General features: G+C 43.8%; 1 protein-coding gene across 1 annotated transcript in view; it reads right to left on the bottom strand.

Moving 5' to 3' along the window:
- cita (citron rho-interacting serine/threonine kinase a) overlaps window positions 1-24,294 on the bottom strand; it is a 59,019-nt gene that overhangs the window by 16,572 nt on the left and 18,153 nt on the right. Inside the window, exons 16-34 of the mRNA XM_080785467.1 lie at window positions 24,032-24,085; window positions 22,282-22,422; window positions 21,763-21,888; window positions 21,300-21,395; window positions 21,092-21,208; window positions 19,118-19,227; window positions 18,619-18,793; window positions 18,085-18,282; window positions 16,413-16,466; window positions 14,683-14,880; window positions 13,820-14,013; window positions 12,459-12,594; window positions 11,716-11,820; window positions 10,797-10,937; window positions 8,709-8,822; window positions 7,223-7,418; window positions 5,603-5,776; window positions 3,013-3,150; window positions 366-546 (exon numbers count right to left, since the gene is read on the bottom strand). Of these exons, the coding sequence (XP_080641593.1) occupies window positions 366-546; window positions 3,013-3,150; window positions 5,603-5,776; window positions 7,223-7,418; window positions 8,709-8,822; window positions 10,797-10,937; window positions 11,716-11,820; window positions 12,459-12,594; window positions 13,820-14,013; window positions 14,683-14,880; window positions 16,413-16,466; window positions 18,085-18,282; window positions 18,619-18,793; window positions 19,118-19,227; window positions 21,092-21,208; window positions 21,300-21,395; window positions 21,763-21,888; window positions 22,282-22,422; window positions 24,032-24,085 (2,648 nt within the window). The remainder of the gene's footprint in view (window positions 1-365; window positions 547-3,012; window positions 3,151-5,602; window positions 5,777-7,222; window positions 7,419-8,708; window positions 8,823-10,796; window positions 10,938-11,715; window positions 11,821-12,458; window positions 12,595-13,819; window positions 14,014-14,682; window positions 14,881-16,412; window positions 16,467-18,084; window positions 18,283-18,618; window positions 18,794-19,117; window positions 19,228-21,091; window positions 21,209-21,299; window positions 21,396-21,762; window positions 21,889-22,281; window positions 22,423-24,031; window positions 24,086-24,294) is intronic.

The following is a 24,294-nucleotide window of genomic DNA, read 5'->3' on the forward strand; positions in this document are numbered from 1 at the left end:
AAATACTTTGTTTTGTTGTCACTTTTTTTAATGTATTAATTTGTGTATTAAGTGGCCGTGTAATAAGCGGGATAATGTACAGCTGGGTGGTCACTGTTGATAGATAAATCACCCCGTCTGTGATTTATGCCCAAAATGGATGCCAGGTTGGAAGTGGTTAATAAAATTGTGACACGTCGGCTAATTACTGATAGTCTGATACCATAAAAGAAAGAGTCCAATAATGGGTGCTATATATATCGGCCAAACAGATGTATCGGTCAGGCTCTACACACCAAAAGGTAGAAAGAAGCTTAGTTACACATCTTTCAGTCAATATCAATAAAATGTCGATAACTATTATAGGTGCTGCATGCACGAGTTACCTTGGTTGCTTCATCCATCCCTCTAGGCGAACATGGCCGCTGGCCTCTTTGACCTGCAGGGCTGGGGAGTTAGCCTTGTCCCGACACAAAGCCTCTGTGAAGTGAGTGGCATACTCCAACGGTAGGCCGCAAGTGGCCGGGAGGCACGGTGAACATTTGGGGTGGCACAGGGTGTGGCACTCTATAATCAGTCATAATCAGACACAGGGTGGGGGAAAAAAACAGTCAAGTCTATTTTTTTTTTAGCACTCCGACATGTGACCTTGTCTCTATGTCACACACCCCCCCCCCCCCTCAACAGTTCACACGTGTGCGAGCACAAGACTTGTGCTCCTTCACCCGTGGCCCTATAGAGCGTCGCAGTCGCAGTCCCCTACCAGGGCCCAGGAAATGATTCTCTGTTCATTTTCCTCATAGACATTTCAAAAAGTATTTATTTAAAGACGTTTACACCGCGGACAAAGCCAACTCTTGTCGTGACAAATCATGACAAACAAACACAATTTTTTGGGCCGAACAAATAATTAGAAAGAAGAAAAATACGGCAGGTTACAACACTTTTTTTGGTTGTTTTTCTTCTTTGTAATTATTCGTTTGGTCCAAAATATTGTGTTTGTTGTCATGAGTTGTCACGACTCGAGTTGGCTTTGTCCGCGGCGTAGCCGTCTTTAAATAAATACCTTTTGAAATGGCTATGGGAAAAATGCATTGGGAATCATTTCCTGGGCCTGGCGTCGTCATGAAAGGGGGCGGGACTGCGACGCTCTATACTTGTTCCCCAATAAAAACATGAACCCAAACCAGTGCTGGGTGGGTATACAGACCTAAAAACATGAACCCAAACCAGTGCTGGGTGGGTATACAGACCTAAAAACATGAACCCAAACCAGTGCTGGGTGGGTATACAGACCTAAAAACATGAACCCAAACCAGTGCTGGGTGGGTATACAGACCTAAAAACATGAACCCAAACCAGTGCTGGGTGGGTATACAGACCTAAAAACATGAACCCAAACCAGTGCTGGGTGGGTATACAGACCTAAAAACATGAACCCAAACCAGTGCTGGGTGGGTATACAGACCTAAAAACATGAACCCAAACCAGTGCTGGGTGGGTATACAGACCTAAAAACATGAACCCAAACCAGTGCTGGGTGGGTATACAGACCTAAAAACATGAACCCAAACCAGTGCTGGGTGGGTATACAGACCTAAAAACATGAACCCAAACCAGTGCTGGGTGGGTATACAGACCTAAAAACATGAACCCAAACCAGTGCTGGGTGGGTATACAGACCTAAAAACATGAACCCAAACCAGTGCTGGGTGGGTATACAGACCTAAAAACATGAACCCAAACCAGTGCTGGGTGGGTATTAGTGCTGCCAACGAATATTCTATATCCGAATATAGATTCGAATCAATTTTTTTTATTAATAACCGAATATATAAAATTAAGGTTCGAATTAAAAATAATAATAAAAAATATATTTTTATTTATTATTATTATTAGTTTTCGGTGCCATGGGTAAGCGTTGTGACTTGTGAGCTTGTAGATTAGTTATATTTGCCACGCGACACGCCGACAACGGCATACATTGAAGAATAAATCAACTGCCTCGCACTCTTCCTAAACACAGAATACAGCGCAGCGCAGTTCTGATTGGCTGCCTCGTCTCCAGTCATGTTGCCTCAGAATTCTTTAGGGTCACTAATTTGAGCATAACAGCGGAGCAGCTAGCCAGCTAAAAGTTTCATAACGTCGGCAGCAGACCCACAGTCCACAGATAATAATAATGCAGCTGGCTGCTGGTAATTAATTGATTTAATACATTTGGGCTTGTTAGACAACACACAGATCTATCACTCATCAATCTTCAATCATGAAGCGACTTTATCCTTCAGGAAATTATAAAAAGATAAATAAAATGCGTAAGGATGAAATGTGGTGCCCCGGCAGCAGCAGCAGCAATGCAGTGTTCTGTTCTGTAAATTAATACTGCCTCCGTGCCTCGTTTTGATAAGGCTGTGTGGTAGGATTGCTCATTTAAGAAAAATGTTTTACTGGAGAAGGGAGAATGTATGCGCGTTGTGTTCCATCTCAGTTTTCAGCAACACCAATGCGCGGAGAGAGAGAGAGAGAGTTGCGCCAGCAATGCGATCTTAAATGTTATGTCTCAGGTTGTATTGGTGTAAATATAATTATAAAAAAATCCGATTGGCTCGAATTGAAATCCGAAATCCGAATGGCTCGAATTGTTCGAATCCACGTGGGTTTTTAAAACGAATATCCGAATCCAATTTTTGGACAATTACGGCAGCCCTAGTGGGTATACAGACCTAAAAACATGAACCCAAACCAGTGCTGGGTGGGTATACAGACCTAAAAACATGAACCCAAACCAGCGCTGGGTGGGTATACAGACCTAAAAACATGAACCCAAACCAGTGCTGGGTGGGTATACAGACCTAAAAACATGAACCCAAACCAGCGCTGGGTGGGTATACAGACCTAAAAACATGAACCCAAACCAGTGCTGGGTGGGTATACAGACCTAAAAACATGAACCCAAACCAGCGCTGGGTGGGTATACAGACCTAAAAACATGAACCCAAACCAGTGCTGGGTGGGTAATAGTATACAGACCTAGACAGGTGGCTGCCTGACGTCCAAAGTGCACAGTGTCCAGGCAGACGGCACACTTGGCAGCCCTCATGTTGAGGCCCACAGTGAAACGGTGAGGGATGTTGTGGTGCATCCTCTCTTTCACACGACGGCCGAACTCTGGTACACACACAGACAAGGAAGAAGAAAGCCTGAGTTACTATGGGATAAATCGTTGTGATGCATTGCATTGCAGCCTCCTCAAATAGCCGATCTACAAGCTTGTAGATCGGCTATTGAAGTGCAGCTGGAATGAGTGCTGTTGACTGCAAAGAGGGCTGACGGGGGTCCACATTATGTTTGCTCGTGGGCCGAAGGAGCGCAAAATGAACGATGTGATGATGGGCAGGCCGAACCAGTCAGTCTGCCAGACAGACAGTAAGACAGAGGTGCTAATCTGAATGTCAACGCTGGCAGACGCAGCTAAACAAACATTCCAATTACCGCAAGTTAATCTTGATTCAGTACCGCCTTGTCGCAGTGTGACTGTGTGACACAGCGGGCAGGAGTTTGGATCCCATTGACCGAGTGGACGGGACAGTATAGGCTGAACCATAGATTATATTATTATATTAAAAACAGATGCCTCATCACGTCGTTGGAGACATGTGTGTCCAATGTAAGGTGGGAGTCAAGCGGAAGTGCGGAGGGCACGCCGTGTCGCCTACCGCTCAAGTGACTACTGGCCAATCACAGCGCTACATTTCTGGGACTTCATATCAATTAAATCCAAAGGAGCTTTATTGGCATGAGAAAACAAACGTTTACATTGCCTGTTCCGGCCTACCGAACGTCCCCTTTCCGTGGCACACGCGGAAGCTTGCCTCCTCTTGAGACACACACACACACACACACCCCATGGCGTCTACCTTTTTATATCTATGGCCAAATGGTAATTTATGTTTACCAGAGGTTTCCCTGGCAGGGTGTTAGTGAGAACTCGCTAACGCCCTGGACCAGGGCTACTGAACCACCTGCTCCCACTGCCCCTAATTGCACTGTGATTGGTTGAGGAAGCAGTGAAGCACCCGTCCCAGCCCCCTGTTTCACTAGGCCATTTCAACTGCATGGTCTTTAATGATGACCTGATGAAACAAGAACAGCAAGACTGATGGCAGACGTACTGCCCCGGAGACACTTGGCCGTGGTGTGTGTGTGTGTGTGTGTGTGTGTGTGTGTGTCACACGTGTGGCAATGCATGCAGATAAGCATGGTAGGATGCAGCCGTACTGGAAGACCCATAAACTTACTCTCAAAAGTGACCCTCCTCTTTTCTGCGGAGGGCAGTGGAAAGGGAGAGAGAGAGCGAGAGAGAGAGAGAGAGAGAGAAAGGGGTCTAGCAGCAGCTGGGTGAAAGCAAACAGACCTAGTAGAAAAGCACCTGAAGTACTATAGGATAGCTGGATAAGAGGGAATAAACACAACAGACACAAAATAGTCCCAGTGGTTCTCTAACATTTCCATGTCAAGGCATGTCGGCGTGTTGCAATGCCATGCGTTTTTATATATATTTTCACAAAGTATATAATAGGGCTTACAAATCTGTATTGCCCTATTAAAACGCTGCTAAACCGTAGTGTATTCCACTGTTTAGATGTTACGTTTTGTGTGGGGACTTTAGAGTTTTATTAGGATCCCCATTAGCTGGTGCATAGCAGCAGCTAATCGTCCTGGGGTCCACACAGAACGGACTGCGGATGTAAATTTGCATCTTTGCTAAATCCGGTGCATTTGCCTTGCATTCATAATGCCCATTAATATGCAATGTCCCGTCTACTCTGAATAAACAAACAAAGTACAGTAAAGTGCTTAAATGGGTTCATTGGAACTCATATTTACCGAGGACCCACTGGAACTCCCTCAAGGAGCCCTGGAAAAGTCCTACTTTGAAAAATAATAACATGCAGGAAACCCCACAACAGCTTCACCGCAGCAAGTATCATCCATATTGACTCGTGAAAAGGCGAGGTGTTTGAGTGACACAGCAGTATATACATGAATGAATGAATGAATGGTTTATTTCGGTCATTAAAGCATATACATTTGTTAATGTATATGCGTGTGTGTGTGTGTAGTTAATTGCAACAAACTTTATTTTGACCGAAAAGGTGTAAGCTGGTGTAATCAAAACTTTGATACAACAGGCAAAACAACGGAAGACATTTGATTGCATCACTTGGTGGCGACAATAGATTATAAAAAAGGTTTATAATAATGTTTTATATTCATCAACAATATAAACAAACTATTCCATATTTCTGCTGCAATAACCGATGAACATGGCGTTAGCATCATGTTATGCTTTAGCTATTGAAAAATAGCAGATCTACAAGCTCATAGCGCGCCACCGAGTGGCGCGCTACGAGCTTGTAGGTCTGCTATTTTTGAAAAATCGAAGAACGACTGACATAGAAACATAGCTTTTTCAGAAAACTCTCAGGATGTAGAAGACATTTTTTAGAATCTGATCTCAGGTCAGAATGATTCTTCAAACATCAGTATACACTATATCTACACTTTTGCATTCGTCTACCTAGCCGGTGTTCGCCACGCGGGGCATGACATGACTGACCTTCCGGTGTGGCGGTCTCCTTGCAGCGCGTTGAGGAGGGGTTGAGGAGGCTGCTGGGGCTGGGCTGATGCTCTGGGGATTTGACGATGGCCGACATGAGGATCTGCTGGCGGGCCATGGCGGGGGTGGACGGGGCCTGGTGAGCCTGGTGCTCCACAGCTTTGAAATGTGCCGCTGGAAACATTTACAAAATAAAAGGATACCACAACTTGGTTAACTCAATATAGCTCAATGGGGAATGTCTTTGTTACTGTCAATGTAACGGGTCGGGTCCCAGCCAGGCCGGGTACCACATTTACAAATAAAAGGATACCACAACTTGGTTAACTCAATAGCTCAATAGACTGACACCACAACGCGTATTCAGGGCGGAGTCACCACCCCCAGGGGAAGTTGTGATTTGCTCTCGTTGCTCTCAATGCAGTTTGCGGCATTTCCAAAACAATATTACGCAGAGTAGCGATTATCAAACGTATTTGCAATGCCATACGTTGAAAGATCTGTTGCCCGTGGACAAGGCACGTTACCTCCGCAAGTTAGATATTATCGGCATAGATGTTGTATGTGATTAAGGATTGGAAAAAGTCGCATTGGCAGCCATAGAAAATTCTGCCCAGGGTAAAAAACCGGATGTGACGTTTTTGGGCGTTCCTGTCTTATGTGGTGTCAGTGTACGGGGAATGTCTTTGTTACTGTCAATGTAACGGGTCCCAGCCAGGCCGGGTACCACATTTACAAGATTGGATGATAGTGGTCTGAAACACAGAATGTCACAGAACTGTTCTCTTTCGTTCCTAATTTTCCTCTGAGGGGGAAGGGGGCAGTATACCCTAACCTTAAGAAGGAGCGTCAGGCAACAGAAAGGTTCCGTTCCTCAACATAGTGAACTACAGTGATATACTACTGATATCCTTTGGCTTGTGACCATTTGAATAATAAAAAAATAATAAAACGTAAAAGACAATACTTTTAACCAAAATGCATTTACCTTTCCAAAGAAAATAAAAAATAACCATTTCACACTTTGTGAGAGTATCACACACCCCTAAAATTGACAATCTTGGGTGTCCGCTTTCCTCCAATGAACGAGACGAGGTGTGCGACAAGATTACTTGCGCTTTTAATTTCAAACTGAAATTATATTTATAATGAGTCCACATTGCCATCTGTGTGAAAGAGGCCAAATTGAGGAAGTCTCAAACTGTCAATACGAGTGGAGTTGCATATTCTCAATAGCAAATCCATTAGCTTTAGCCTCCTGGGCTCCACTGAGAAAAGGACATTGGATTAAAAGAAAAAAATGACAATATGACTATAATTAGTCACGTGGAATAAAGCTAAAGAAAAAGTAATGATGATGTTTTAATTTAAGCCGACCTGCTGAAGAAATCATGACATTTCTGAGACCATTCATGTTTCTGGAAGATGCTTCTAAACTCGTTTGATCACTTCAAATACTCTTTCATCTTAAAATAACGAATGACCGAAAATAGCCAATCTACAAGCTCACAACACGTCGTGCTGTGAGACGTGTTGTGAGCTTGTAGATCTGCTATTTTCGGTGCGCAGCAGCATGCTTTCACGGAAAGACACACTGGCTTCTTCGTGAACAACACCCACCCTCTTCTCTGAGGGATCGCAGCTCTATCTTCATCTTCTGCAGGGTCTCCTCCAGTTCGGAGCAGCGCGAGCGTTCCTTCTCCAGCGCCAGCTTCATGTCGCTGTACTGCACCGGGCCAGCCGCCGGCTGGAGCGGAGGACCCAGCGCTCCGTTGGTCGTGGTGCCCACGTCCTCCCGGCGGCGCCCGAATATACCCTGACCCAACCCGGGGACACAAGAGGATACGCAGTGTTAAGCCATTCTGACCTGAGATCAGATTCATACGAGGTTTTCCACTGGACAACACACTGGTCTGATTAACCCATTCTGACCTGAGATCAGATTCTAAAAAATGTCAGTCGTTCTTCGATTTTTCAAAAATTGCAGACCTACAAGCTCGTAGCACGCCACTCGGTGGCGCGCTACGAGCTTGTAGATCTGATATTTTTCAATAGCTAAAGCATAACATGATGCTAACACCAAAATGGGTTCCCGTTCAGAATGGGTTAAGCAGTGGTGAAAAGAGTACTAGCGTGTTTTACTTAAAAGGACCACTTCACCACGATTTTTTTCCTACTCAGTCTGTGTCTCATAGGAGGGCTGTGGGCAGTTTAGAAACCGTCTTCCAGTGACATCATCATTAGGCAGATTATTTTTTGAACAAGATTTTCATTATCGTGAGAACGATGGCTTCCATTTTCACATTGCAACTTTTCAGGACTAGAAAGCCTGCCGTTTTTATTAGCTTGTATTCCCCATCGATGGTGTCACTGGAAGACGGTTTCTGAACTGCCCACAGCCCTCCTATGATACACAGACCGAGTAGAAAAGAATTGCGCTATTTTTTCTAGATTTTTTGTGAGGACCTATTATATGAAGATAGGTTGAAAAGTGGTGAAGTGGTCCTTTAAGTAAAAGTACCAATACTGCAATGTAGAACTACTCCGTTAGTAGTTCCGGAATTCAACGTTTGCTTGAGTAAAAGTACAAAAGTATTGGCATCAAACTGTACCTAAGGTACGAAAAGTAAAAGTACTCATTATTATGCAGAATGTATCATTTCAAAATCTCAAACGTTTTGAAAATAGCAGATCTACAAGCTTGTAGATCGGCTATTTTCAAATGGTCAAACACTCAAAATGTATATAGAGCTGAAGTGGTTCAAATGTTTTGTAATAATAATCAAAATCTACAAAGCAACTAAAGTTTGAAAAGAATGTAGTGTAGTAAAAGTACAATATTTGCCTCTGAGATGTAGTGGAGTACAAGTAAAAGTATTGGAAATTGGAAATACTCAAGTAAAGTACAAATACCTCCATAGTGTACTGATTCAGTACTACTGAAGTACAATACTTAAGTAAATGTATTAGTTACTTCACACCACTGCGTGTAAGCCACTGAGTTTATTTACAATAATATTCAGAAACATACCACAAGTCATAACACAGCATGATTGGGGAACATCGTTACGGTGTATTGTGAATAATTTATGGGAATTCTATTTACAATTGCCTTTTTTTTCTTGGTGGGCTGGTCCATTTTGGCTTGGAGGAAGTCGATGAGTTTGGTCTGCTGAGAGATGGTGCCTTCCATCTTCACCTTCTCATGGGAGTACACCGCCTGAGAGCAGGACGAGAACACAACCTCAGAGAAACGCTCGCTTCTAATTTGAACTCATGATATTTGGGAACGTCGAGATTGATTTGATCCCATTGACCCTCGTGAGACTTCTTAACTTAGTACTAGAACTCCTGGCTTGCAGACACTCACTAGACAATGTTCTGATTGTGTTGCATCACATGCAGTGCATGTATGCACTTGTCTTGCACAGTAATGATTAAAATAAGTAAATCAATCAAAATAAACAGTTCTGCATGTCACTCCCCGTCTCTCTGCCCCCATCTCCTACTCCATTCATCAATAAAGGCAGACAAAGTGAAGGGCTGCGTAACTGCCGCGGACACACGTTAAAATAGATTACATTGTTGCAGAGCCAATTCCGTCCCCACTGTAGCCCGGGCCATAATGAAAGTTGATGGACCCTTTTCACAGACATGTCATAGTATAGTGTAAAGACAGCTGCAGCTAATTAAATTAATGAGTCAGTTTGATTTAGGCGTGCCAAACAGCAAGCACTGACTATATTCAAATGGTATTGTCAATGCTTGCTTAAGTGGCACACCTAAATCATACCCACAGTTTTATTAGCTGCAGGTGTGTGGTCACCCTTTTGAAAATCTGCGTCATCTACAGTATGCTTCGTATTTAAGCTGTTGGCAAAGCAAGATTAAGACAAACTTTGTGTATTCACAGTTTTCCTGAATAGTAGTTCACCCTGTATGTATACCAGTGCTGTTTTAGGATGGGAAAGAAATGGCCTACATTTTAGCGAACCCACGACACACTGTCATACTGGATTACCAGCCAAGATGCCTGGACAGACAGTGGCCTTGTGGTTAGAGTGTCCGCCCTGAAACTGGGAGGTCGGTGGTTCGACCCCCGGCCGGGTCATACCAAAGACTGTAGAAATGGGACCCAATGCCTCCCTGCTTGGCACTCGGCATCAATGGGTTGGCTCACCGCTCCAAGAGATGGAGTCAAATACGGAGAACAAATTTCACTGCGGTAACGTGTGTGGCTAATCGTACGACTTTAACTTTGGACCTCTAAGCAGGCCCAGGCCAGGGATGGGATTTTGACGATTCGGGTTCCCTCACCGATTCCCTGTCAACGTTCCCATTCCCATTTCCCTTTAACGACTATGCTATAGGCCGGGGGTTCCAAAAGGACCCTTACAGGTCTTTAACTCCGAGAGTGTACAAATGGAACCAAATGGACCCGAAAGGGTCAGCTGGTACTGAATGTACTGCATGTTTGCAAACGCAGTGAGCACTAACTATGAGACCTAGCAGATCATGTCTGTGTGTCTGTCTGTCTGTCTGTCCCGCTGTTACACCACCTGCCCGCCACCAGAGGGCGCAGCTGTATCACACACAAAACACACACGCACACACACACCTTAACTTAAAAAAACTTAACTTCAAAAAAAAACGTAACTTCAAAAAACGTAACTTCAAAAAACTTAAAAAACCCCAAATATGTACGAGCTGCGTTCGCTTCCCGCATTTGCGCATCTTACTTGTCTCTAACTGAATGTACTACCTGAATGTTCTATAGCTGGTACTGAATGTTCTCCAGCTGGTAATGAATGTACTACCTGAATGTTCTATAGCTGGTACTGAATGTACTACCTGAATGTTCTATAGCTGGTACTGAATGTACTACCTGAATGTTCTATAGCTGGTACTGAATGTACTACCTGAATGTTCTCCAGCTGGTACTGAATGTACTACCTGAATGTTCTCCAGCTGGTACTGAATGTACTACCTGAATGTTCTCCAGCTGGTACTGAATGTACTACCTGAATGTTCTCCAGCTGGTACTGAATGTAATTACCTGAATGTTCTCCAGCTGGTACTGAATGTACTACCTGAATGTTCTCCAGCTGGTACTGAATGTACTACCTGAATGTTCTCCAGCTGGTACTGAATGTAATTACCTGAATGTTCTCCAGCTGGTACTGAATGTAATTACCTGAATGTTCTCCAGCTGGTACTCCAGGTCGGTTCTCTCCGTCTTCAGCATGTCCGTCTGGTCCAAGGCCTCCTGCAGACCCTGGGTCAGACGGAAGATATGGCTCTTCTGGAGGTCCATCTGCTGCTGCAGCTTGCCTTGCTGATAAGAACAACCCACACACACACATGGACAGTTTATGGTCAACGGCTTGATTCATGTAATCCAAGGACATTTAATTGACTGAAATGAGCCGTTCATTTGGCTAAAAACACAGATGGCCTCTTTGGTTCCCTTTTCACATTTCTGTTTTGGTGTCTCGCTGTAGAGCGTCGCGGTCCCTCCCCCCTTTCAGAACAACGAGTGGCCCAGGAAATGAATCCCAATGCATTTTCCCCATAGGCATTTCTTATTTTTTTTATTTAAAGAGCTTTTAAATGTCGTGACAAATCATGACAACAAACACAATTTTTCGGGCCAAACAAAGAATTAGAAAGTAGAAAAAACGGCAGGTTACAACACTTTTTTTTGTTGTTTTAATTCTTTGTAATTATTTGTTTGGTCCAAAATATTGTGTTGTCATGATTTGTCACGACAAGAGTTGGCTTCGTACGACGCTTAAAAGGTCTTTAAATATATAATTTAAGAAATGCCAATGCATTGGGATTAATTTCCTGGGCCACTCGTTGTTCTGAAAGGGGGAGGGACTGCGACGCTCTATAGGGGGAACACTCACACCGTTATGTTAACACAGAGCCATATAAGGAGAGTGACATCACCTCCGGTCACTTCATCGGGCCAGTCTTCGACAGAGCCTTCTATTAGCGAATAGTGACAAAGCCCTGAACCAGAAGTTTACGGAATGCACTGGAATTGACAACACCGTTTCTGTTAACACACTAAATGCGTTTTGCGTGCATGATTGTATTTCACTTTCTACCTCATCCATAAGCCTCTGTTTCAACTCTCTCTCCGTCTCCAATTTCTGCTGTAGGCTGCGGGCGTTCATCTCCAGCATGGCATGCTTCTTTTCCAGGTCATTGAGCTGGAAAACACATTTTAATGTTATATTTCAAGCAACTGCACGAAACGGTTTTCCTCTGCCATGTAAAGCAACAATAAAATTAAAATAAAAACACACCCGTGTGAAGTGAGGGGCGCTCTTATCATTGTACATTATCATACATCATCTCAGATTTTCCCTTCATTGTCAATGGCATTTAATATTTGTGTTGCCACAAATTGACGTCATATTTGGCAGACATTTGACCTAATTTCTCCCTTCATTGTCAATGGCAAATATGAGACGTGTGTGGACAAAAGCTGTATATAGGAGGCCGGAGGGGCTATAGCGCCCCTCAAAAAGAAAAGGGAATATGGAAATATCAGATATTACAAAGTGATTTGCAGGCTAGAAGAATGTGAGTTAACCCATTTTGGGTTAACTCACATTACTCAGCATTACGTTATGCTTTAGCTATTTAAAAATAGCAGATCTACAAGCTCATAGCGCGCCACCGAGTGGCAGGCTACGAGCTTAGGTAGGTCTGCTATTTTTGAAAAATCGAAGAACGACTGACGTAGAAGATATTTTTAGAATCTGATCTCAGGTCAGAATGGAAAACTGTCAGGATGTAGAAGACATTTTTAGAATCTGATCTCAGGTCAGAATGTGTGACTTACTGTGTCGGAGAGGCTTTCGGCCTTGAGTCTCTGCTCCTTCAGGGCCTGCTGCAAGGCCATTATCTCAGCCTTGTGCTCTCGCACGGCCAGCTCTACGGCCTGCCGAGACTCGCTGCTGCGCTGGTCGGCACGGAGCCTACACACATAGACATCAGAAATGTTCTTAGCAATTATTACACTCTCTATTTAAATTATCTGAGGATCTGTTTTACTGTAGAGGCCATGCTCATAGAACAGAAAACCATAACTACACATACTGGCTATAGTGGCTAAGTTTTCACTCTTGTTCACACGGGTCCAATTTGCAGGTGTATTTAGTTAGTACATTTCACAATTTGAGACCAGTTCCCTTACAAAATTAAACCATTTTGGCTTTCTTTTTTGACAGGAACAATTTGGCCAACCAATTACTGTAACCATGAACTATTTGGTCAAACCCAACACAGCTTTCAATGCATCATATATTTCTATTTCTGTTTTCAGTCTGTGTGCCCTTATTCAGTCAGTCTACTATGTGGTTCTCCAGAGGAAGAGACACAGATAATATTTGTTTGCCGGTTAGACGGGGCTGTCATTCGTCAACCTTGCTCACGGAAGCCGGTGCTGACGGGAGATTGTGTTATCACCTGCATGGAACTCAGTGACAGCGGTGCACCGGGGAGTTGACAGCAGAGGGCGGCAGTTTACCACCCTGAAACTATAGACACCACAAAGTCTCTTCCATAATAATGCCGGAAATTAAATCCTTGTAAATGTTTCCAAAGATTTCCAAAAAGATGGCAATTTGTTACTCCAATGTGTGTTTCTGTCAACGAATGTTCTGAATATGCACAACAAGATTAAGCAAATGTCATAACAGCTCTATATGAGAGATGTACACTACACACCGCTATTGATTGTGGACTGTGAAGATGGGAGATACTGTAAACTGAGGTCTTTCACTTTTATCAAAACAAGACCATTTGTTGCCCCTACGCACAATTCCCTGGCACTGTTTCCATCAGGATTACAGTACACCTCCACAAAGTCTAAATGTATGTCAAAACAAGTGGGGATGGTGCTTCCGTCATTTTGTCTATAATTAAAACACCATTTTGGCGCGGGAACCCCTTTTGGTGTTAGCATTATGTTATGCTTTAGCTATTGAAAAATAGCAGATCTACAAGCTCATAGCACGCCACCGAGTGGCGCGCTACGAGCTTGTAGGTCTGCTATTTTTGAAAAACCGAAGAGCGACTGACATAGAAGATTTTTTTATAATCTGATCTCAGGTCAGAATGGAAAACTGTCAGGATGTAGAGGACATTTTTTTAGAATCTGATCTCAGGTCAGAATGGGTTAATCAATGCGAGTGTCTATACCTATTCTGCTTCTCGTTGTCCAGCAGCCTCTGCATCTCCCTGGTGCGTCTCTCGGCCTGGCTCTTCTCGTCCTCCAGCGCAGACCTCCAGGCCTCCCACTGCCTCTCCTTCTCCAGCAGCTCATCGTTCAGGGCGTCCAGCTCCACCACCTGCTCCTCCAGCATGCTGCAGCTGGTCTTCAGCGTCTCGATGGTCTGCGTGGGAACACCATGTAGTGTTAGTTCCACCCACTGACTAGTAACGTGACCCATGGGTGTCTATTTAAGTGGGTGGATCACTGACATCTTGAGTTTGACCAGATGAAGAGCCTTGGCTCGAAACGTCGTCAATAAAAGTTATCTGTTGGAGCATACGAGTGTGCGGGTTCCCTTCTCTTTTCATATGTTACTTACTTACTTACTTTTTGAACCCAGCACCTCCATGAAGTGATGTGCGTATTTTTCTATAGTTTCTGCGTGGGAACACCGCCACACTTAAAATCAGGGCTAGAACAGTTCATCAACGAATTGATTTATTATTATTTTTAAAACATCAATAATTTTAGGTTAGGGACGGGTGAGGGTTTGGGGTAGGTAGTCGATGGGACCAATGGATCGGACCTGTGCCCCGTCGGAACAAAAAGGCATGCACTCCAATTATTGTCTCCATATATCTCCATATATGCCTACAGAGTTATGGCCACCGAAACTGGTTCTGGACAACGTGTCGAGTTTGAAGTTGTTCGGTCAAATCCAGCACTACACTGAACAACTAAATTGAAACGAATGAATATTTCAAAACTATAATTAACTGCCAATCTGGGGGCAAAAGGTAATGATAAGACTGCATGTAGTTGTACTATTGTGTGTGTGCGCGTGTGTCACCTGTTTTTGGTTATTGAGGTGCATCTCGCGGTCAGCGACCTCCCTCCGTAGGCGGTCTACGTCCTGGCTGAGCTGCAGCCGGTCCTCCCGGTCGTCCGAGGCCTCGTCCAGCTGCTTGGACAGGTAGAAGTTCTGACGGTTGAGCTCGGCGTTCTCCTGGCTCAGCTGTGTGAGCTGCTCCTCCAGGTCTGTGATCACCTGAGGCCACACACACACACACACACACACACAGGTGGAGCCGTTAGTAAAATAATGAATAATAATGAATTGCAATTTTTATAGCGCTTTTCCAAGTGCTCAAAGCGCTTTACAATGGTTCATTCATTCATACATTGGGAGAGGTGAAGCGGCGAACAGTCAACACCAGCACGTCCTCACTTCCCACATTCACACAGCTCACACCGACCAACTCAGTGGAGGCAATGTAGGGTTCAGTGAATTGCCCAAGGACACTTCGACATGTGGACAGGAGGAGCCGGGATTCGAACCGCCGACCCAGGGGATCATTGGACGACCTGCCCTACCTCCTGCCGCCCCCTACTGCTAACGGGCTCTAGTATGCACACACGCAATTTTGGAAAGGACTTGGGCGGCGGGCCCCTTCCCTACTTCCTTTACAGGTGTTATACAGATGATTCTAATGAAGGCTCTGTTCCATGCTGGTCAAACAGAGTCAGGGTGCTGCTGTTGTGCATGTTGGCTCACTGGAAACACTCTACACTGCTACACCAGTGGGTCTCAAAGTGTCCTTGAGTGGGTTCCAAATGGCCTAACTGAGATTGTATAATCGGTAACACCTGTGAAGGAAGTAGGGAAGCAGCCCGGAAGCAAGGACTACCTAAAGAGGAAGAGAAGCGAAGACCGTACAGTGGACACCATGTTGCTCCATGGAAGGAAAGAAACAGGCGCAGTTGAGACCAGGAAGTTGTACATGCCCAAATGTGTGTACAACTTCCTGGTCTCAACTGCGCATGTTTCTTTCCTTCCATGGAGCAACATGGCGTCCACTGTACGGTCTTCGCTTCTCGTCCTCTTTAGAAGTAGGAAGTAGGAAGAGTTTATTCTGTGTGTATAGGCAGCGGATGGTAAATCCTAGAACCTGGCATAATTTTACAAGTAACTGCACAGTAGGGCAATAATAAATGACAGATTTACAATTATTGCTAAATGTTATACACTGATGTTCAGGTATTGAGGTCAAAGCTACATCAATATCAAGTTTTCTTTGCTTGATAGAAAACAAAAATGTGCAGCGTCAGAACCATGAAGTCAAGACCAAAGCATGTCATGATTAGAGCATCACAACGGTGTGTGCCCACACTCCCACAGAGCACGATGACCCTGTATAAACCCAGGCCGTGGTGGTGGGGGGGGCCATATGAACTTGTCTAAACAGTGACTGGCATGTGGATACGATCTCTCTAGGGGTAAGGAAGCAAAAGGCTAGATATGACACACGGGTTGACAGACTAGTGCAGAAGCGTCAACATTAGCTGTGCCAAGCCGACGCAGATGTCGCAGAGTGGAAGACGGCAATATATAGATTCATGTGAGTGCATCAAGTATGCAAACTGTGCCTCCATGGCAAGGTTTAGAGTCAGTGAAATCTGTTTTTGTCTTGGCTTGTGTTACTACTGTTACTACAAACAACTTAATTGCCATAAATACACAATGTGTAAACCATCCTGCCAAATGAGAGAAGAGACAAAAAAAGACGTAGCAGTACTTACAGAGCAGCTGTCTCGCAGGGCGTCAAATTTGCGCTGAATTTCATCCCTGTGACTCTGTTAAGAGGAAGAGGACATAACTTTATAATTATTAATTCAAATTAAAAAGCGATTAAGTGGAAAATGGTAAGCGACATTCCAAGGCATGCAGAGAATATGTGGAATACACAAATTGTCGACCGTGCGTGCAAGCAGAAGACCATATCCCGTCAAACAGGTTAATTTATTAGAGCGACAAAGACCAGGTGCTCGATGGAGGTGCAATAAAAGTTCTGGCTGTTTTTAACTTTTCTAAATAAAGTACCTTGCATTTATCCACCCTCTCCTCATGTTTACCTTTTTGAGTGAGACATACCACAGTATGTCTTAATTTTTTAAGTGTGATTTTTATCCAAATTGTGCCTGTTCTTCTGGGAATGTCTTTTTGAGTGCTCGCCTTTTTTTTAGGTTAATTTATTAACTACGCCCCATTACAACCACAGATATCATGTTAGGGTTAGTGAAGGATGAAAGGATGAAAGGATGAAAAACAAAATTCCTTTCAGTTCTATATTAATGATAAGTGTACATGGCACCTAGACCTACTCAACTACCACAACTGAACAGAGCCAAACTGCACAGAGGAGGTGCAGTTTGGCTGAACCCTAACAGAAGAGTAAAGGCCACAGCATACCCCACCCGAACAAGACCTTCGTTCTGCTAGAGTAGGTCAATGAGAACAAAGAACTGCGGCAGAGCCTTTCTGAACTTTTCCAACTACCCGAACATTGTTCGTGATTGGCAGACACTCGACGCACTCATGATTTGTATTGTTTTATAATCGCAGTCCATCAACAACGTGCCATGGACCGTTTTGAAGAAACGCTGGCCCAGTTTAATCCCATTCTGAGCGGCTAAACACATCCAGATGGCAATGAATTAACGGGGTGCGATACCGATAGCACACACTTTCTCCACTGTGTCTGTCGCCAGAAATGGTTGACATCTCTGAGACGAATGACATCAAGGTCATGTCGGAGGTTGATGGAAATAAACAGCGGAGCTTCAGTGGCTCGAGCAGCAGTGTTGCTATAGGGCGAGTACAGACTATACAGAGTCGGCGGGGTCTAGTGTTCAGAACTCAAAATTGATATTAGGATGTATAAAATAAATTTGTCCTTGGCTCGCAGAGCTCATGCCAGGCCTACTAACGCTGAACAAAGCTATATTTTTCCTTTGAAGTATAATGCCGCAGCCACAAGGCAAAGAGATTTTCACTCTTATTTACTTAGGGTATTTTAGGCTGATGTGTGTGTTTTAAGTACTAAATGTTGTGACCTCTCCCTTAACACTCAAAAACACTAATTTTGATTAGAATCTGTGATTTTTATTCAGAGATAAAACTAAAAAGGGGGGGAAGATTTCAGCTACCATTGGAGTCAATGAGGGGGGAATGATAATGCTGGCGCACCGTTGACTTCCGGGTTTTTCGTTGCGCAACACAGACGCTCAAAGACGGTAGCATAACGCTCTCTGATATTGAATGAATATAAAGCATTAAAAGACGAAGACCTCCGTCTAGGGAAGCCGACGGTTGGATTTTTGAAAAGACGAAGATCTCCGTTTTGGGCAGTCAAGTGGCTTGGAAGATGCGACCATGAGATGGTTTGCGATAGTTCTCTCTCTCTCGTCTCACCCTGAGAGCGGTGATCTCCTCTTCGGCTTCGGCGGTGGTCTCCTCCAGCTCAGTCTTGGCCTGCTGCAGTTGGCTCTCCAGGGCGTGGCGTGCGGCCTGCAGCCCGCTGATCTGAGACTCGCGCTCCTGCAGAGACAGGTTCAGCTCGGACACCTGCTGCTTGATCTCCAGCTTCTGCTCCTCATGTTCCAGGCCCATCTGCGAGTCAAACAAGACCACAGAGAAATCCTTTCATACAGCAGCGACAGCCCATGTAGGACATTGTGTGTATGCTATTTTCTGTGCATTTTGCAACTTGAACTCTATCCATTGATACATTTGTAAAGATATTTCGTGGGCCTTTAGTGAGAAAGAGACTTGAAACTTGGAAAGCGAGTAAGGAGGAAGCAGCAAGAAAAAGTCAGAGAAACAAATTAGGAAGAATTACGTACATATCAATTAAATCTTATATAGACAATGAGGAAGGAATGAACTCAAACACAACAGATTATGCCATTGTATAAAATAAACCCACTTGACTCCCCATCTCCTCACCTCCCGTATCCTCGTCTCCAGCTCCATTAGCCGACTCCTCTTGCTTTGTTCTTGCTGACTAATCTTTTCCAGATGTTCTTCCAGTTTGGCATTCTGGGCCTCCAGTTTGCCCGCCTGAGACTCCAGGTAGAACTTCTGCTGCCGGAGCTCCGAGATCATCTCCTCCTGGGCTTTCCTGACAGGAAAATGTAAACAAAATAAAAAAAGATGACATATTTTGATGCCAAAGCGCCAGCGCTCGCCCAGCAGTCTGCCGTCACCCAGGCGGATGCGTGCTCATCTAACCCTGGATAACCATACATGGAGAAGACTGAATCATCACCTAGATCTGCATATATGGAGCCGGCCAACAACTCTTGTTGATCTGACCTCATCAAACCCTGTACACAGCCAGAAGTTTCACCTTTAACATGGGATACTTAAATTGGGACTAATGAACATGCTGGAGGCTTGCGTGAGAGGATGGCATAGTAGGCAGAAGACCCATCGGCTCACTCACATGTTCTTCTGGGTGTAGATACTGCTGTTGGCGGCCAGCTTGTTAGCCTCCGACAGCTCCCCAATGCGCTGTTCCAGGTTCTTCATCTTGGAATCCATGGCATTGATGGTCTGAAGGGGGAGGGAGGCACAGCATGGTGGAAACCACCTCCATGTTAAAATGACTGACGACAAAGATGCAAGGATCTGTGTCTAAATGAATAGATTGGACTCTGAATGGCTAGTTTGGGCCACAGCCGTAGGTCAATTAAGGTGTTGGGAGTTGAATCTCCTACTGTTAATGTCAGATCATTGTGTCTGGATTAAACATGCCTCAAGTCTACAGAGAGCGTGGGAGAGAGAGAAAGACACACAGACACACGCGTGTCTCTCCCCTTCTCTCTCTCCCTCTTTCCTGTCAGTCTTCACTTGATACTATCAATAAAAAGGCAGAAAAGCCAAAAACAAATCTTAACAAAAACAAAAAAAATGGCATGGAGGAGGTGAAGGGTGGGGGGGGAGCCTATGGGCCTTGGGTGGAGCGGGAGTGAAGATCCTAGATCCTGCTTGAACCCAGGCTTTAAAGTGATCAGTTCCTCTCATGCAACGCTTGCCCTTTGCCTTAAATGAGTGTATAATCACACAGTGAACCATAGTGTTCAAACTACCAGAGAAGAGCAGGTGGTAGCGTCACTGCCTGGGAAGGATCCTGGTTTGATCCATTCCCTAGCTAGTCCTGCTATCATGTTGAAGTGTTGAAGAACAAGAGACTGAACCTTCAACTGCTCCTGAACCTGAACAGGTTGGTGTATTATATAAACTCGCTGCCTCCGCCGTTGGTGTTTGAATGGGTGACTAGGCATACATTTTTACGCTTTGGATGTGAAGCACTGGATGTGAAGCACTGGATGTGAAGCACTGTAATCCATTATTAAGACATTCCCAGAAGAACAGGCACCACAACACAGTATGTCTTAATTGTTTAAGTTATTATTATTATTATCATAATTATTATTATAATTATCATCTAATAGAGCCTCTCAAAATTTTATTTGATCTTGATTCAAATGTGATTTTTATCCAAATTTGAATCTTAACTCAATGTCTGCCAAGGACTTAATTAACTGCTTTTTTATCAATCATTATTTTGGTAACAAATACATTTATTTAATATAGCAAAGTGCAGCATTGAGTTGTTATGTAATGAGGATCAGCTCGCGAACAAGGCTAAGCCATGATGTTTGTTTATCCAAATAGGAAATACAAAAAAAGCTTGTTAATTCTCCCTGATATTATTTGGCAGAACAATAGATGTGGAAGCCAATATATCCGTTTCTGTTATTTGACATGACAAAAAAAATAGCGTGATCAAACATAGGCATAAATCGAACAGGCAGTCTCCTCAGTTTCAAGCAGAAAAGATAACAAAAATCATAGTTTGTAGTACACTTTCTTTGCAATCACACATTTTCACATAGCACAGCAATGGTGTTCTACTGGAGGCATGATAGTAACAGTGTAATTCACATCATCTCTCTTTTCATTTTGTAAAACGGATATTAGTTCAAATTGGGTTCAAATCTCTGGTCAGACAGACAGACGCAATGGTAGGCCTCAGGCCTGGTATGGTAGGCCTCAGGTCTACCATTCTGAAATTTAATTTAATAATATTTGGACTGCTGGACAGCTGACAGTAGGCTCTCTTTACTCTTACAAAAAATGTATATACGGAAATATAATAAATATATATAAGAGTAAAGAGAGCCTACTGTCAGCCTACTGTCAGATGTGGCACATCTATGCACGAAATGTCTATGTTCACAGGCTTCTGTGTGCGGCCTATGAGGGCATCTGAGCATGTGCGGCACTATACAAGTCTTACACCATATGCATTTTCGAAACCCAGCCAATAACTTTGAGTTCTAATCTTGATGTTCAATACGACAACCCTAATGTATAATCTTAATCCTGAATACCAAGCAAAACCACTGCTTACAGCTTTCTGTTCGCTGATGAGCTTGCATTTCTCTCTGGCCTCCTCCTCCTGCTGGGTGCGTTTGGCTTCCAGACTGTCCTTGTCAGCCAGGTCCACCTTCATCTGGGCCTCCAGAACCTTCACACAGAACCAGGACTGTTTAGTCAACACCGAGTTCAAATGGACGCATTTATTTGTTTAATGTACAACAGACATTACTCAGCCCTACCTTGATCTTGTCTTCATAAAGCCTTTCTTTATTAGCCAGGCTGTTTTCCATTCTCAGGGCTGTCGACTGCGTCTCCCTCAGGTTCTCTTCAAGTTCCTAGATGGGACGTTATTATTATTATACGAGGGTTATGGAAAACATGCTCTGAAGACATGTGACTGTTCATGCTGGCATGCAGTGCAGTTAGGAGCATGTGTGTGTTTAAATCTATGCATGTGCCGAGTTCAGTAAGACATGCGTTCTGGGAGGACTGCATAGCTCCTACATGCAGCTCCCTAAAGAAAAGCCCTGCATATAGGGTGTGTAACGTGTGTTCCAGGATTTAAAAAAAGGACGGAGAACAGAGGGTAGTACCCAAGGATGGATTCACCAGCCAGCCGCTAGAATGAGTGTGTGAGTGGGGGTGAGAGAAGAAGGGCACAAAGGCTAGCATTAGACGGCCTCATCTGTGGCTCCCTCTCACCAGGATCTTGTCAGCCATCTGCTGGATCTGTGAGGATTTCGTCTGGATGTCATCTTTCAGCTTGTTCTCTCTTCGCTCCACCATCTCCAGTCTTTTCACCTGGTTCTCTAGGGTCTTCCTGCCATCCTACAGTACACACACACACACACACACACACACACACACACACACACACACACGCGCACACACGCACAGATAAACATTAACGCTTTTAGCAAATCGATACCCAGGAACATTCTCTGGACTGTCGGTTCCAGCAATTAAACATTATAATAAGACGGTCGGGCTTGTATGTCATGAGAATATAACTAGTATGTTAATGTAACAGTGTGACATTAACCCATTTAGGCCAGCTGCCATGACAGCATTACTTTATCTCTGAATTCACGTCGTTTTCCGGATTCACTTCTGTGAAGTTTCTCAGAAAGTCCTCAGGTTTTTAGGGCGTCTTTCATCAAACTGGCTCATGTCTAACTCTAAATGGGTTATGGCACTGTGGAATTGTGTAGAAGCTCGTACCTCGGTCTCTCTCAGGCGGCGTTTGAGCGTGTCACTAGGGTCGGTCTTGCCCTTTAGACGCTCAAGATCTCGCTCCAGCCTTTCTTTGGCCTGACGGATGTTCTGCAGGAGCTCGGTGGCTTCTGTGCTGGCTTTCACTGCCTAGATGAAGGTCAGGAGGTCAAAGACAGTTACAGTAGATCTCAGTACAAGCTTGTTCATTTGACCGAGTGTTGGGGGGGAAAACAGGTGGGTAAAGCTAAACCGTCTCAGTAGACAGACAGCATGGGAGACAAGTATTTATGTGACAAAATGACAGTTATGTTACTGAATTATGAAAATGACACAATTCAAAAGTAAGTTCATGTCATACTGTGTAACTTTTTAAAATAAATTAAAGTGACAATGTTTCACTGGTATATTTTTCACAGTCCGTAACCATAAAATGTGACTTGACTATTAAACTGTAATTCTCATCATACGCCATTGATCTGTATCCATCCATGTAACATAATGTTACGTATCAATCCTTTTCTGAAATTCAGACATATACATGCTATTACTACTTTACTTATCTCTCCATTCTCACTGCTTCCGTCTGTCTTTCTCTTCTTAATAACTGCTTTTCCATCACTTGACTTTCTGTTTCCGCTACTAAATCATGTTGTTTTTCCCCCTCATGACTTTTTCTTTCAATCTTGAACAAGCTGCCCTTAAACTGCACCTTCTCCTTTATCCAAGTCTTTGGCTCTGGCATCTCCAGTCTTTGCATTCCTTCCTTCTCTCTCTCCTTATCTCTTCAACTGCTGTCTTGAATTTTAATATAGGCCACAGAGTTAAAAGATCTGAGACAAAGTTATACAGTGTACTGGTACTGTAGTTAAAGTTAAATTATCTCAGAGGATGGCCATGGAGTCCAAGTCAGCCAATAATATAGTCAAGGCCATTTTAGAGTAAGCGGAAAACGCCAACAAGCCGGTTCAAATTATACTTCTACGAGATAAAATAGGAAAATGGATTGGGTTGCTGCACATAACTGCAGTAAGTAATAATTAGCATGTGAAGCTTTGGGGACAGAGCCTTCAGTGTGGCAGTGTGGAACTCTATCCCAAGGGAGATTTGCCACACTTGAAAAATCTGGATTCTATTATGCATTGGCTACTTTAAAAAAAAAAGACATCCATCACTCAGGCCTGCCCTAAAGCAACTACCGGTAGTTGTTTGTTTGTATGTTGGTTGTTCATTGTCTTTCCATCTATAAATGTACAAGCTGCTGCCATTATTATTATTATTATTATTCTCTGCACCAAATTATCATTTAGTAGTAGTACAGCATGTTTAAAATATACATGCATAATCTTTTCTAAAGAATGGACGCTATCTGTCTCGTCTGTCACTGTGCCTGTGAAGGCAGCAGTCCAGGCAATGGAAACACTTTGTTGTCGTTTATCCTAGCCAATAATGAGTGGGTGGTACTTTGAGGACTGCTCATAATGACAGACCTTTATATACAGTATAAATACGAAACCACTCCTATACGGAGCTTTGTGTGTCCCTGGCTGTGTCCCTGGCTGTGTCCGAGCACGGAAATAGCGTTTGGTTGGTTTTCATCACCAAGTGTCACTGTTGCCGTGTTCACTTCACACGGGTGTGTGGTTTTTTGTAGTTTTGTAGCTTTTGCAGCTTCATTAAGAACTAGTAAATGTGTATTTAATCAAAACCATCAAGGGAAATCTTTTTAATGGAGGTCATAAAGTCAGAAGGCACTTACCTTGGAGAGTTTGTCCTGGAGCTCTTCGATCTTCAACTGTTGTTCAGAGTTGGTCTAAACAAAACAACAAGCTGAGTGAATGACAGACGAGTCTACCACAGTGTATACTAGAGACACTTACTGTATGTACACCAAGCTCTGCATTGATTCATTGATTGAATACTTTATTAGCAGCTTGCAAAGACAAGCACAGGAAAGTACAGTTCAATACAAGGTCTGCTAACAGGAATAGACACCCAAGAAAGCACTATGGCTTGTTTCCA

This window comes from Protomyctophum bolini, assembly GCF_963924005.1.
Source record: "Protomyctophum bolini genome assembly, chromosome: 2".
In the NCBI taxonomy this organism is placed as follows: Eukaryota; Metazoa; Chordata; class Actinopteri; order Myctophiformes; family Myctophidae; genus Protomyctophum; species Protomyctophum bolini.